This window comes from Tachypleus tridentatus, chromosome 13 (genome assembly GCF_004210375.1).
Source record: "Tachypleus tridentatus isolate NWPU-2018 chromosome 13, ASM421037v1, whole genome shotgun sequence".
In the NCBI taxonomy this organism is placed as follows: domain Eukaryota; kingdom Metazoa; phylum Arthropoda; class Merostomata; order Xiphosura; family Limulidae; genus Tachypleus; species Tachypleus tridentatus.
The window spans coordinates 11,402,289-11,418,820 of record NC_134837.1 but is presented as its reverse complement, the minus strand read 5'-3'; the positions used below and the strand labels follow the sequence as shown (position 1 = coordinate 11,418,820).

General features: G+C 33.2%; 2 protein-coding genes across 2 annotated transcripts in view; one reads left to right on the top strand and one right to left on the bottom strand.

The window, feature by feature from the left end:
• Positions 1–6,302, bottom strand: part of LOC143240573 (elongation factor-like GTPase 1) — a 201,302-nt gene extending 195,000 nt beyond the window's left edge. The window contains exon 1 of the mRNA XM_076483233.1: positions 6,277–6,302. Within this exon, the coding sequence (XP_076339348.1) occupies positions 6,277–6,287 (11 nt within the window). The 5' untranslated portion in view covers positions 6,288–6,302. The remainder of the gene's footprint in view (positions 1–6,276) is intronic.
• A 9,391-nt stretch (positions 6,303–15,693) lies between these two features.
• Positions 15,694–16,532, top strand: part of LOC143239956 (COP9 signalosome complex subunit 2) — a 38,875-nt gene continuing 38,036 nt past the window's right edge. Inside the window, exon 1 of the mRNA XM_076481644.1 lies at positions 15,694–15,882. Coding sequence (XP_076337759.1) covers positions 15,829–15,882 — 54 coding nt within the window. The 5' untranslated portion in view covers positions 15,694–15,828. The remainder of the gene's footprint in view (positions 15,883–16,532) is intronic.

Sequence of the window (16,532 nt, the reverse complement as noted above, 5' to 3'; positions counted from 1 at the left end):
GATATAAACACCTAAATAAATGAAGAATGGTGACTGTGAATCGAATACTGGATGCCATGTTCACCAGAATAAGTATGATTTCAGATAAGTAGTATTTCTTTATTACATAAAACTACTATAATAAACTGACTTTGAGATATTTTCTATTAGGATAAAATTATCAGTTTAGAAGAGCTTTTTTCTCTTTACAAGTAATGTAGTTTCTATTTTTTCAAATTTCAAATGCTTCCAACTTATATGCTTTTACCTGTAGCATCAAAAAACTGAAATACATTTATTTTAAAATACCTTTATTTTTGTCTACAACTTAATTACTTTTAAAAATATGTTAAGATCACACCTCCCTCTCAGCTTTAGCCCTATTTTCAATCAGAAAACCATTAGAATAGGAAAACAATGAATCTATTTCATAATACATGTAAACTGTAATTCAAAGTTGTTTCACTTCAAGATTTATAGTGCAGGAAAACTTTACTTCTTTTTGTGTACACTCTTCTTTATTTAAACACAGATATTCTAATCTTTCTCTAAGTATAACTTATGTATTTCACATCTATGCAGTTTCAAACAATTTTATTTCCTGACATAAATAACTAAAGTTATAATTTTCCTAAATGAAAATGTAATTCCTATAGGAACTTCACTCTTCTTTTGTGCTGCCCTCTATTTCAAACTTTTTTGGACACATGCAACAAACCTTAACCCTCCCTCTGTTGGAATCCAAACCTCCAACATGTCTCTCATGTATATCACCATGCATCACCTCTTCATGAATAAGGGAGCATTACTGTGACCTTCTGCAACCCACTACACAAAAGAACAATTGAGAGGACAACCCAAAACCTGTGTGAGAGCTTATGTGCTTGGTTCATTTGATCTCCAAATACTCACTTGTTGGATGCCAACATCCCATGAGAGTCAGAGGAAAGCACCTTGTTGGAGAGGTGAATTACAATTGGGCATCTCAACTCCAGTAAAACAACCCATCTTGAGGATCTTGTAACTTCCTCTACACTGGTAGAATTCCACTGCCATAATCTGAACTGAATGGTTATAGCCATCTGTGTGGAATCCATTCAGCAGGTTGCCTCCATGGTCAACCACTCCAGTGACTTGGAACTGAAAAGCAGTAATGACTCCTGTATTCCACTGGAGGAAAGGGGAAAAAGTGCACTGTGAATCCAGGGGGGCAGCAACACCTGAGTCAATGCAATGGATGATCATCAAACCCTATTTTTAAAAGCAACCACACTAATTTATTCAATTGAGGCATAGCAGGGATGGGCAGCAATCCACTTCTGCTTTACTCATGCCATCCATGGGTGGTGGTATTTCAGGACAAGCATCCATGATCCAAGTATCACAAGGAATTTACACTTGTGTGATCCTATGAAACACACCCATCTCAAAGTTCAGTGTACATAACCAAGTATATATCGGAATCAACATGGCCTACAGTGCAGATTTAATGAAAGGACATCTGCAAATGGTTACAGACATCTAGGTGGAACCTATTCAAAGTACACACAGAATACCTAGTCAGGCACTGTATGCCACAGAGCAGCATCCAACATGAAGCTGATGCAGAAGCTCATGAAAGAAAACATTAGTAAAGACTTTCCTCATGTCACAGTCACATCAAAGTTGGGAGAAAAATCACAGGTGGTAGGTGATATCCTGAGGAAGTAAAAACAACAAGGTGGTGTAGGTAGTGGAAGATGAACATGCTCTATTGTAGAATCTTCTCTAATGGTCAACAAAGATGAGGGGCAAGGTAAAGTGATGTAGTTGATGGGAGGAAACAAAAGAAACCACAACAAGGAGGAGGAAAGGATGAATACGCCACCTGGATTAAACATCAAACCTAAGTGGTTAGGCTAATCCAGAGAAAGATCACACAAAGAGAAAGGTTGTAAAATGGAGAAAAAAGGTGGGAATAAGAACTCCAGAAGGAAATCGAGCAAGAAATATAACAACATGGACTGAAAACAGGAATCCATCCAAATCAGGAGGAAAATTAAACATAGGCAGATAGGCCTGTGACTGAAAATGTGGAAACAGACAAATGGCATGCACTAAAAATGGTGACAGTGACTTCAAAATTCATGTGACATACAAGACCAGAAAAAAATGTACAAGAAATATGGGTAAATCAAACACTCTCAACAAAAACTGAAATTAAATGAAACAAAATTAATTACAATTAAGTTAAAGTGAACAAAGTTAAAGTTAAACTACTTTTAGGATAACAATTGTTTAAAAGGAGAAACGTCTGCACTCCAGCACTGCCAAACTAGAAGTGAAAGTTTGATGATGGCAAAGTTTGTAAATAGAGGGCAGCACAAAACAAGAAAAAACTAATATTGTGAGAAGAGGGAGAATACCATACATGAAAGAATGTTAAGAAAAACAATGAAATAATAACAAAATTTCCTATTATACAGAGTGAACAATGGAGTAATAACAAAATTTCCTATTATACAGAATAATGAAAGAAAAAACTTAAATTCACAAGTATAATGACTTATACCCTAATATTTTAAAAAAACAAAAACTGAATGAAAGATGGTGGAGCAGTTATGGGTCACAGTACAATCATAAATTTATTAATAATTAAAATATAAATAGGGCAATAGCTGATGACAAAACAAACATGCTGAATATTAAAGACTGTTACACACATGGATCATAGAACATTTTAATGCTGTGTTAAAATTTAGCAAGTAAGAAGTGCTAACATTTCTTGATGTTGAGAAACCCACGTGAAATAAAAATGTATCTTATAACAGTTGTCATTGGTATTAACACTTTTATTGATAAGCAGAGAACAATGTTTTGACCTGAGAATGACTTAGGAAGGTCAAAACACTGTTCTCTTCTTATCAATAAAAGTATTAATACCCATACCAGCCATTCTGAGATACAGTGTTAACATTTATTCCTTAAATACAACATTTTAAAGCTGACATTTCTTTTTCAGTTTCAATATATCTAAGAAGAGCAGCTTTCTAAGATCAATAATTATAAAAAATTTAAACTCCAGCCAACAACCAACGGAAGGATGGTGCTGGGAACCAAACAACTCAGTTTTTAAAAACTGTTGTTTCTTGGATTATACTATTTACTTATTTCAGCTGCTTTTTAATATATTATTAATTATTGTATTTAAATAGTAAATATTTCCATTACAGTTCCATTCCAGTTTAAAGTCATTCTCAAGTAAAGGTATATAACATGAACTCTTCTTATTTTTCTAATGTGTCTCACAACTAATTGTATAGTATTTAGTCTTAAATATTGTACCTTGGTGAAAACATATGTCAAACACAACACAATAATGCCATACAAATAACTTTTTTGTTTTAAAAATAGACAGTTAAACCTCACTGCAACAATGATTTGAAACATTTACAAGTTTTTATGCTTTAATGAAACTGTAATACCAAAATGCCAGTAAATATTTTCTAGATACGCATGTTCCTCAAAAAAGTAAAAAAGATAACATGCAAGATCAAACCTAACTGGCTTACTTAAGGCATAAAGAGGAAAATAAGGGATACATTGTACAAGTTTAGAGAATTTTAACTGAAAAATAGGTTGCAAGATTTACAGAATTAAAGTCCGTCATGGAATTTGGTTAAAAAAGAAATTAAAAAGTTAAAAAAGTCTTGCAAAAAACAGCTGGTTGATAAAGGTCAAACTTGTAACAATGATTTTTTAAGCATGTTAAACAATCAAATGTTAGACAACTCTTTAATAATTCTTACAGCAAGGTGTCTGTTAAGGCTATGAGCAGGCAGAACTTTTGAGTGTTTTCTTCTATTCAGTTTTTATAAAAGGAAATATTGTTATTCCTAGCCATAAACATTTTATGTGGAATCTTAGAATTAATCCAAATCATGTCAAAAGTAAAAATATTAATAGGTTAAAAACAACCACCAGAATCAGGCAACATTTTCTTAGGGTTTTAAAGGATGTTTGGGATGAGATACATGAGCTTTTCCTTCACTGTCAATACACAGTGAGCAGGTATACAAGATATGGAACACTGCTGACATTTTTAAACAAAATTATGATCTAGCTACTCTTACTTTTGTTGAAGAAACATTCTAGAGTCTGATAAAATATTTGCATAATTTTATGAAATATAATACAGAGGAGAAGTAACACGGTTCCACAGAAAGAAAATCTTTGTGCATGCTCCTACTAACACTTTCTTTCAAGAATGCTACTTATTAGTTCAAAGGTAGAAAACATTTGAGCTCTGTATACACAAATTTTCAAAACATCCTGATAAGATACTACAGAAAAAATTAGCTAACATCTCCTAGAGACAGGCAGAGTAAAGACCAGTTAATCAGACTGAAGGCTTGTTGGATGAAAATAGCAAATGGTAATTATGCGAGTCCAGTAAAACTGACCCATTGCAACTAGTGAAGTGAATTAGGGTTCAGTGCTCAACACTTTGACTTTTCTTATTTACATTAATATTTTTGACATACAATAAGCAAATCAATGAATGTTAATGATATCATTAAATTCTTGGATATAACTAGCTGTATTGATATACTAGAGAATTAGATCAACTGACAAGTTTAACAAGTAGTTAGCAAAACACCTTAAATTATATTATTAGGTTAAGGAATAATTTGTGAGCGTTTTTAAATAATTTCATTCAAGCATTACATGCAAGACTATACAATACTTCAATGCATGAACACATTACACCCAAAACATTTATTATGATACTTTATTTCATGTAATACCTAGGTATATAGTATGCATTGTTGTAAACAAAATTGCAAGAAATTAAATGCGAAAAGCAGATGGTGTCAAAAATGCTCGATTTTGTCCACTTGACATTCCATTTAATGAGCTGAAAATGAAAGCAAAAATTAAAGACATATGAAAATCAAACACACCATCTATTAGAGCAAAAAATTATCTACCAAATGACATGAAATATTTTGCGAAAGCGTTTCATATATGAATATATTTTTTTAACTTGAAAAAACGCTCACGAATTATTCCTCAACCCAATATGTACAAAGTCATGTGTTAAGGTTATTATAATTTAGATTAATTTGTAAATGGGGCAGGTTTTTGGCAAACAACTTTATGTTTAACTATAGCAACTGCAAAGTAATGAATTTAGGTTATAATTTGGATCACATACATAATAAAAATGGGAACCACTCACTGGTATGTCTAAAGAAAAGCATCTTGGCACAATAGTGAATAAAGCAATCAAGTCATCAACACAGTACTCAGATGATAGAAGCAAAGTAATTAAATTTTATGTAATAAATAAATTAATTAAAATTAAAAAAGTAATCATTTTTCTACAGAAATCATGAGTCAGCCCTCACTTGGAGTACTATGTACAGTTTTGGTCTATTTATTTAAAAATAAAACACTGAGTTATTGTACAGATTTGGTTTCAATTTTATGCAACACTATATGAAGGCTACCTGTGCTAGCCATCCCTAATTTAGCAGTGTAAGACTAGAGGAAAGGCAGCTAGTTATCACTGCCAACCCTTGAGCTACTCTTTTACCAATGAATAGTAGAATTGCTCATCACATTATAATGCCACTGCAGCTGAAAAGACAACCATGTTTTGTTTGATAGGAATTTGAATATGCAAGCTTCAGGTTGCAAGTTAAGCACCCTAACCACCTGGCCCTGCCAGGCCCTTATTGGAAAGGATTTATAAGAGCTGCTAAAATAACCTTAAGAATGAATGAGATATATTTTACAGATATGTTAAGATTTCTTGAATCTCCAGAGAAGAGAACGATTAGGGTGATCTTATTGTGCTGTAATCTAAAGACAAAAGGACAACAAAACAATTTTTATGATCTGGAAACAAGGTATTAAGCTCCAGTTAAGATGGTTTAATTGAACTACAGTTGGCAGTAGCCAATGACTGCACTTTACAAAAGTTTAAATTCTTACTTTTGTATCAGATGAACGTATAAAGACAGACTTTAAGAATCAAATGGTCCCTTGTTACCTACATGTTATGTTCAATCAGTTACATAAACGAAAATACCTACAGGGAAGGAAAATATCTCGGGAACATGCAAACTAAACCTTAATGTTAGACACTGTAAATTATTATATTCAATATAATACATAAACATTTTCTGTCAATCGTTATCAGTTTTATAGGTTTCTTTTCCATTGTACTCGGTGTTTGTTTTAAGATTAAATGCAATTAGATAAATCTAAAATCTGACACAACCTTAAGTTATAATATAAAAAGTTTTGTACTTTTCACACATTTCACGACTTTTGCCTCAATGCTACAGTGAGTACACTAAATTTATTTTTGAGAATTATATGATTTTACATATCACATTAAAGACTATATCAGAAACAAATGTGCTAAGAAAGAAACATTACAAAAATTTCGACATACCTAATTCACTTTAGTGACAAGTCCCCACATGTTATTCCATATGCTATTTCAGACAATTTTACAAAACACCGCCTATTACAAATAATTTTTATTTGTTGATATTATTTAATAATTATATATTTCTTTGTTCGCATTATAAACGTCTTTCACGTTAATTTATGAATAGAAGAAACAAAATCACTCTTGAAATTTAAAAGAAAAAATTCTGTGCACAGTGAAAAAAAAAAAACGTTGAATAGACCTATATTATCTTTACAAATTGCAGGTTTTGGGTTATATTTTTTAAAACACTTGACATGTGTTTCTTTTACCAGACCGATATGCCCCTCGTGTTACAGCGGCATGTCTGTGGACGGGTAGAGCACAGATAACCCATTGTGTAGCTTTATGCTTAAATTACAAACAAACAAATAAAAAACAAACTAATAATTAATCAAGAATTACAATTAGTATTTCTAATATTATTTCTGTTATTTTCGACTTAAGAGGCCATGTGAAATGTCGAAACTAACATCCAAATAAATTTGGTGTTATTCCGTTAATGTGGATTTCACCTTTAATGGAAGTTACTTTATACAGTGTTGTACGCTGTTAGTAAAATATCTGTTTATTACTAATCACAAGCTACACAATCGGCTATCTTTGTTTTTTCGTTACGTGTACCGAAATTCTATATTTGTAGTTATAAGCTCTCAATCATACAGCTGAGTCACGGAAGAGCAATACTGAAATGTAACTAAAAGTTCAACAATAAATTATCTGAAAATAAAATACATTATCAATCACACAAAGACCTATTTATCTAAGAGATACTTTTTGAATTGAAAGCTGCTGGTTGATAAGTCTGAATCTTTTTTCAGTAAACTCTTTAATGGTTATATTTATTGTGCTAGCGTACAATTTTTTCCTTTCTTATATGTAAGAGCAACCAAACAAATAGCTGTGCTCCTATATATATGTATATAACAGTGTTGTCTGTTGTATATTCATATAACTACTTCGCAGGGTGTGGATGGATTTTCATCAAAATTGGTATAAAATTTCATTAGGTCCATGCAGGTAGAGGTACATACAATTTTCAGTTTCGCAGAGTTTATGGGTATTTTTGAGTTTTTATCCCTTTCTCGTCTCCTGTGGATAGATCTTCAAAACATTTGATGCGAAAGTTCATTGATTTCGTCGGAAGATACATACATATTTTCAGTTTTGCGGTTTTATGGATGTTTTTGCGTTTTTCACCACTACCTTACCTCCTGTTGATAACTCTTCACAAGAGCTGGCAAAAATATTTTTGGGACTATGAAAAGATACATAAAATTTTACGTTTTGCAATTTTAGAAGCGATTTTACGCTTTTACAATTACATATAAGGGAAACAATTTTCTTGTCTTAAAATAACCTTTTATTAACCATGGATTTACATAATTTTCGTCCAGGGGACGGGTACTTCAACTAGTATATAATATATTTGTTGTTTTTAGTGACGCCTCAATTAAACCTATGTTATGAGGTACTATATACGATCGTTAAGAGCTTTCGATTCTTTTTCTTGCAGGTTTCTTAGCTTTCGATATTTTATGTTTTTTAACAAACATCTAACCATACGAAATCGGTATTTAATGAAATTTCAATCTACGTTAACTTCTAGTTTACGTTGTTACAATAAATGTTAATAAACGTAATGCAGTGGTGGAGTTATTAAAATCCACCAACCGTTTGTTGGAAGTTTTGAACCTCAAAATCTTTAGGGGATCAGTTTGAATTTCCTCCTGAAAGAATGGTTTCTAAGACTTCATTCTCCTCTACAAATGTGAAGCATTCAATTTCATGATGTTCACTATCTGTTAATACTTTTTCCAGATCTTTTGCATCCCTTCGAAATTTTGACTTCGACAAATTTCCGAAGTTGTATATATATCCAAACCTTTCATTAAGTTATTGAACTTGTTTGAACCGTCAATCCAAATAGGTTATTGCAGCATCCATAATTTGGTTAAGTAAGAAAATTTAAAATCTTTCTGTGCAATTCAATCGTCTAGTCTCTATCTTCATATACAACCCTTTTTTTTTCTACGTACTCTAGTGTTTGTGAGCATTGGCTCGAATTCCAGCTCGTTTGCAATTTATCTTCATCAGTTAATGTACTGACAAAGCCACTATTTCAGTATTCGATCAGCCATTTATATGTCCTTCCCAGACCTTCGATAGCGATAGTAAAGTGTTTGCTATCATTTTGCGGATTTTTGCTGACATAATTAACCCAACTCGAAGTTTTTCAACACCATGTAAAGTGATTCTGCTTCGCTTTTTGTCGAGAATATTTTGTTAACTCAACAAGAGCATCATAGATTTGAGGAGTTTGATATCGAATAACCTTCACACTTTGGAAACGGCATTTCAAACTCGTTTCACTTTTTGGCTTTACCGACAGGACATGAATAAACTTGCGGAAGACTGTCCATTAGTGAACTGAGCCAAAAGGAAATATAGAGGCGTTGAATTCCCCAAGGAACAACGTATAGCTATTACATATCGAGTAAAGAGTGATCTTGAATTAATCTATAGAAGTCGTGCTTTAACACTTGAAATGCGTTCTCTCATGCTAAGTCATCGTTATAACCAACTGGGCTTCATCTGTGGACAAGGTTATAACTTTCAAGCAATTTAATATGTGAACTGAAGTAATAGAAAGTACAGGGGAAAAGTATTTGAACTTTTACTGAAAAAACTCGAAAGTTCCACTTGAAAGATGTGATGATCCATTTAAGACATCGAAGAGTTAATGACATTTGCTGGTGCACTTTGGTACCCATAACTGAGATAAGTTAATTTTGAATTCACTCCCCCAAATAGTGATCATGAATTTCATCGTCTACAACTTTCTGACGTGTTATTGCATGACTAGATCAAATTTTGCCAAGGGATTCTACAAATCCCAAACACATCGCATTATTCGTGTGATAAATTCTATCAACAAATCCATGTTGTATTCAGCCAGATGCTGCACTATTGCCAGAAGACGGGCATTAACCTTTCTTCAAAGAAAATTGCCAAAGTTTATGATAAAATTTTGGTTAAGCTGATCCAAATTGTTCAAATTCCAATCGTTCTAGAGTAGCTGTCGAGTGTCCCTGTGATCGCTCGTGTTCAAACAGACGTGAACTAGCATCTGCCTAGTCACAAAATTCATCACGTCTTTAAGCTTTGTTGGCGTTACCAAACAGCTTGTAGCAAAAGTAAAGCATGTGGTTCTTCGATGTAGAGTAAACTGGCTATTGATGACCGACAAGTTCACCACTTTCTAGCTTTCTTTTGAAGTTACTATTTGAAAACTTTCGTCTATTGCGATCTCTTGGGCAATGGTACTATTCGTCTCGTTATGGGTCTTTGCTCACAAGAAGATCTCAGATAGCCATTACATTCTGGCCAAGATTCAGGATTATCGAAATGTAAAATGTCTAATTGTCTAGACTCAGAACCGGAATACTGAGTTATAGTAGCATCACGAGATTGATCATCGTCCGTTTGGTTCTTTTCCAGGAGATTATAAATTTGATTAACACTATAATCACTTATTCCATTAAAACGTTTTTTTTTTTAATTTTGCTTTCCTATCCGCAGTGCGGGTTCGAATCCCCGTCACACCAAACATGCTTGCCCTTTCAGCAGTGGGGGCGTTATAATGCGATGTTCAATCCGACTATTCGTTGGTAAAAGAGTAGCTCAAAAGTTGGCGGTGGGTGGGTATGAGTAGCTGCCTTTCCTTTAGTCTTACATTACAAAATTAGGGACGGCTGGCGCAGATAGCTCTCGAGTAGCTTTGCACGAAATTCAAAACAAACAAGCCTGTCCGCAATACTCTTCCTTTTATGAGGTCTCAAAGACATCTAAAATAAAAATAAATAGGTCCTATATTATTATTATTATTTCGCATGTTTATTATTTTGTCACATATATTTATTTACATGTCAGGAATATATAAATGAGTACGGGGCCCAAAGTGGTCGTTTTGCCCTGAGGCTGCCTCTCTTACATTTTATTTGATAAGTGGTCGTTTTGCCCTGAGGCTGCCTCTCTTTCATTTTATTTGATAATCTCGAGGTCCATGTTTAACTTCATTTAATCATTTACTAAAACACCCATGCTTATAATACATTCCAATTAAGAGAATGTGTAGACGAAATCTCCCAAATTTTCAACATCTCAACACGAACAGCATACGTCTTTATAACCACACAACTTATACATGTCAAGTATAGGTCATGTCAAGGTCATGTAATCATTGTGGGCATCATTTGTGCGTTTATCATTTTTATCTGTTTTTGTTTTTTTTTAATCTTTAATGTACTTCTTGTTTGCACAAAGTTGTTGACGTTTGAATAGTATCTAAAGTTTTGGAAGACTTTCACTCCGTCTGTGACTTTTGATAACATTTATGAACTAGTTCTATAATGCAAAGAGCACTTATTGTATGTTCAGGATATTATTTTCATGTAAATTAAATATAAATACATTAAACACTATAAAGTTATAATAAAAAACTTGTAAAAAACTAATCTTAAGAACATTCTTACTTGCCAAATTTTCTACCCTTTTGACACTGAAATCCTCTTTTGTTTTATAGCCAAGAAGTTCATTATTAGAAATTTCTGTAATATACATCTTTAGAAAAATGCTTAACTATGTAAGATATAAGGTATGTTGTAGTTATAATACTGGTTGTTTGTATTATTTACAGAAACAAATATTTAATACAGTATAGTAAATTCAACAAACGTTAATTTTGCGTATTGTGAAATGGCTCTTAGTATGTTTATAACACAAACATTTCACTTCAGAACTCCACAGAGGACATAGCTAAAATACGAGATAAAATTGTCTTTAAGATAAGTTATGCTGTGGATACAAGTTAAAGAGGGTGACCAAACTTTTAAGTTACGACCAATTACTACGTTTTGCTGCAAATATTATTAGTATGGGTGCAGCACTACTGACTAGTAGACAAGTGTAGATCACAGTGGCACGTTGCTTCACAGACGATAATGAAAATATTAAACTGACGAGAAGATGAAAATCTTGATGAAAAAGTATTATCTTGGTATTTGTGACACATCTACTTCTTTAAAAGTAAATATATCAGAGCATAGTAATCCAGTTGATTAATCCAAAGAATTCCCTAGTGATGAAACAAAATATAAATTAATACCTTATCAGTTCTCTAAAAAACTAACAACAAATAAACAGGAAAACACTACAATCTTTTGTCTGTACTTATTACAAACTTCTTTTACTCAGATGCTGGCTTTAACATTTTTTATATGAAAGACCACCACTTCACACATTCATGATTAGTTAAGTTTACTTTGTAGTATTCTTGAATAAGTGGAATAATTGACTACAGGTACTCCCCCTCCCATAATAAGAGGTTCTAAAATTTGGTTGGATCAAAAGTTAACCTGAGAACGAAAGTGGCAGAAGAGAATTAACAAACACGTTTGACAAACATAACAAAGAACAAACTTACGCTTATTTCTCTCTTCAGGTGTAATTATATCTCTTGAATTTTAGATCGGAATGACGAAGCTAAATCATAATAAAACTGATTGAAATATTTTATTAGCAGACTTGTAAATATTTCATTAGCATTGCTTCAGTATAACGCAGATAAAATGTACGAAAAAACATGCAAATGTAAGTATCACGCAAGGTGAAACTTTGTAAGATGCACTTACGCTAGAAAGCAACTTGTACCTAGATGTAGATGTAAGCATTTGGGGAATTTTAAAGGTCAAATTTAGAGGTTGGTATCTCTGGAACAGGTTTTAAAGTCTAGGCCTAATTCCTTTTCTACTGAATCTGAATTCTGTTTTCATAACAAACAGATAAGACTGAAGGAAACGTTTCTAGTTAAAGGCGAGTTGTCAATTGCCACGAGAATGACAACAGGTATAACACAACGATATTGGTCAATAATAGACCAAATAAAGAACTTTGGGCCCAAAAAGTTCGCAGGCATAAAAGATATATCTTATTTGGATGAATAAAACGTGAAAAATCGGGAATCTCATTGAAATGCTGCATATATGATTTTATTAATCTGTCTCCAAAGAGAGATTTTAGAGAACATTGTGATAGTGAAGGGGTAATCATGGTCCACTGTACAACCAACCTGACTAACTGAATTTTTTTAACCAAGTTAGAATTCTAGACGCTTCTGTCTAACTTGTGTTTCTATGATGGTTTTAATTCTGTTTCTGCTCGAACTTCCAAGTCGAATTTGAGTTACCTAATGGGAGAAAGTTATGATGAACAAGAGTGCACTAAGAATTTTCTTTTATTACAAGAAGCTATATTTTATTAATGACCCCAAGACTCCTGAAAAGAGCCTGATTTTCAACCTGGTAAACCCATGCATGAAGATATGTTGCTAGCTGTCACATCTGGACATAAGGAGCCAAGCCAAGTTAGTTGCTGGATTGGCTTTGAAATTTCATAGTGTCAAATAGCCCCAGTAATTCATGAGTCTACGTTTGAAATAAAGTCTCAACCATATGAAGTGGCCATTGTGTTCTCGGAAAATTACTGCAAACAACTAACTTTATGCCAGTCAAGCTGAGCCTGAAAGTGACTCTTCCGCAACTTTTGACTGTAACAACATCAACAGTGAAGCATGAGCCAAAGCAAACATCAAGGTATTGGGAGCCTCTCCGCAAAATATGTTTACTCACTGCTAAGCAAAAATACCAGATCTACACCTATATATGGTGGAATCATTAGATTTCAAGATCACATTCCTGGAGTTAAATTTGTCTCAAAGTACGACTAAATGACAGGAAGAAAAACTCAGGGTATCTACCAACATTTGCCCAGCATCATCAGCAATGAGGGCAGAGATTTTAAAAGGCTCATTGCCTGTCACGCCAAAATAGTTGGCATATGTGATGGCCTCCAGGATCAATAATGGCAGAGATGCCAACCATTACGAATTGAATGTAATCATTACGATTTTGGTGTATACAGTACGACTATACGCTCATACAGACAAATATTACGACTTGTTGCAACTCCCAAATTATTATATGTTATATAAGCCTATACAATAAAGTGATAAATTGTTCCCCCAGGGCTTGAAAGGGGTGAAAAGAAAATTTCTAGTAAGATACAAATAAATTTTGATAATAAATAAAAGACATAGTTCAAATGGATGCTTACAATAATCATGTTTGTGCTTGAAATAATAAAAAAAAAATATTTGTATCTCCGACTTCTACCAATAGTTTGAGTGCGGTGCTTCTCCATACTGGGTACGTGGGGGAACCCATAGTTACATCATCAATGCTTGTCATCCAATCAGCGCTTGCGCAGATGGGTATTTCTTGTTTTCTAAGCGGCATAGAAACACCAATGTAATCGTTCACAAGTAGGAAAAAAAGAGGCCTCATTCACCAGATTGTCTTGTTTCTGGCAAATCTAAAAGGACTAAAACTGTGAATCAAAAATTTAAGGAAGAGTATAGTGCAAAATATCTGGTCATTGCATCAAAAGTCAGTGACAGTCATGCGTTTTGTACAGTTTGTCACATCGATATTTCTATGGCGCATGGCGGGATAAACGATTGTTCCAGACATACAAAATCGGCGTCTCACCAACAAAAGGCTAAGGCGAAAAAAAAAACGATGCAGATAACGACATTCATGAGTAAAAATTCAGAATATGAAAAAGAATTTCAAAAGAAATTTTTTAACTGTATTTATTAAATACACAAAGCACAGTCATAAATGAGCAATCTATAGCAGTAATAAATAATCATAGTTATGACAATAATAAACAGCTTAGAGATATTGGTTAGGTCTAGTAGCCGCAAATGTTAAAGGGCTCTGTCTACAATCATTACGCTCAGTCATTAGAAATAGTTGGCATCTCTCTAATGGTGTCTTACCTTGAGAGCTGCTACCACTGGTCCATAGGACCAGTACAGAGACGAAATGAGGAGCCTCCTTATCCATGGAATTCACGCCTAAGAGGTCCAATGAAATAGTACAGTAACAGCAAAGAATGAAACTCCCACCACTCCACCTAGCTTCATTATCAGTCACCCAGCACTGCAGTAGATCTTCTTCCAATATATATCTAAACCTTGGCTGGCTAAGGTCTGGATCCTGCACAGCAGCAAATAAGACTACTTGCAACAAAGACCGTTACAACTGTTAATGCTGCCTGAAGAGGAGGATCAGCACCTGTGGGAAAACTGATTGAAGTAAAAAGAGTCCTTGCTAAAGCCAGAGAGCCTACTATGACAACCAGTGTGGCCAAACAAAGGACACTGTCTGATTTAAGAATCTGCTGAATTTCGAGCTTAACCTCGAGCTTCGTGTTGGGTTAGTGAGAGCCTTTTATATATATATACTATTTTCTTTCTTTGAATAATTAACTATGTATTTCGTATGTTACTTCGTATCTCTGCATTTTGTATTTTAATCTAATTTTCTATTGTTTCTTTCATTCATTGTGTCTCGTTTATTATAAATGTGTAATTCGTGGCTTTATATATCTTTCATTCAAATTTTGATATGTTATCATTATATCTTAAATTCTTGGTTTTGTTAAACGTTTCTATAATTTTTTTGTGAGGTACAAATTTTAAAAAAATTACTTTCGTATTATTGAATGTATGTGGTGTTGTAGTTATTTTAAGTGTTTAACATATATTTCATATCCGTAAAAATGTTATACTATACGCATTACTCGAATTAGCCAATTTTCAACACACTTGACGCGTTGTTGCTCTATAGGTTTAATTTCCTAATTAAAATGTAATTAAAGGTTTGTGTTTTGTTTTTTCTTATAGAAAAGCCACGTGGGGCTATCCCCTAAGTCCCCCGAGGTGAGTAACTAAATAAGATTAATTCATTTTAAATTTATAAAAGAAATTATACTCCTGTATTAACATGAAAAATGTATCGTCACTGGAGCGCTTGGTTTGCATTTTATGGCGTAAAGCAACTAAGCTATTTGCGCCTCACTTGAATTTTCTATTATTTGAGTTATGTATCATCCAATATATATTTATTTTATTATAGTAGAATGCTTTAACTTCATTTTTATAAAGCTTTAATTTATAAGTATCTCTAACTATTTCAGGTAATTACGATAAAAGCAAAAGATAAACCATATATTAGTTTAAATTACTGTTATTTTACTTATGTGTGATGTCAGTTTTTCATTTTAGTGAATTCGTAATACTAAAATTAAGCTAAAACATTTTAATAGATGGCACTGTGAGTGATGCGACAGATTGTTGTTACATGAGGCTTAGCAAAAATGAACAACGTTCGGTAATTTCTAATTTCAGTGTTATTTGTTCTCTTTCTAGCTCTTTCCATTTCGTTCTTTGTTTTTGAAAAATGTCTGACGCTGAGGATGACTTTATGTGCGATGACGAAGAAGATTATGACTTGGTGATTATCATTTTTTTTTTTTCATTCATGATGCTATAATTATACATTACATGCAACACCAATACTGCCAGATAGTAATACTAACCTATCGCATCAGTGCTTCTTCGCCAGCTGTAGTGTTATCATTGTCGATCACAAGTAGTGGTAGTTTAATTGTTAAGTGATTATTCATCAACATGAACTTTTAACATTAAAGTAATCCTTAGAAAGGTTTGAATTATGTGGATATTTCCCTTACTTTTTCTGCATAAAAATATAGGTAAAACCTGTTGGAAAAATACCTATTAAGACTGATTATTCCTTTCTTAGATATACAAATTTTCATACTGAAGTTACAAACTTTAACTGCAAATGATATTTCAATTATCATTTAAAATCTATTCAAATCTGAAGACCTATTAGCAATACCTACCCCTATGCATTCCAGGATTGTATATAAATACATGTGGTGGTTGTAATGCCACATACATTGGCAAAACTGTACACCAATTACACCTGTGAATACAGGAAAGTATCTGGAAGAACTGGTAAGGAATGGTGAAATTGACCAAACTCTCCAGTAAAGATGCCAACCACCCTGTCATGATTACAAATTTCAAAATCATCTCATCTGGATCATACAATATTTAACTTGTAATTAGAAAAATTTT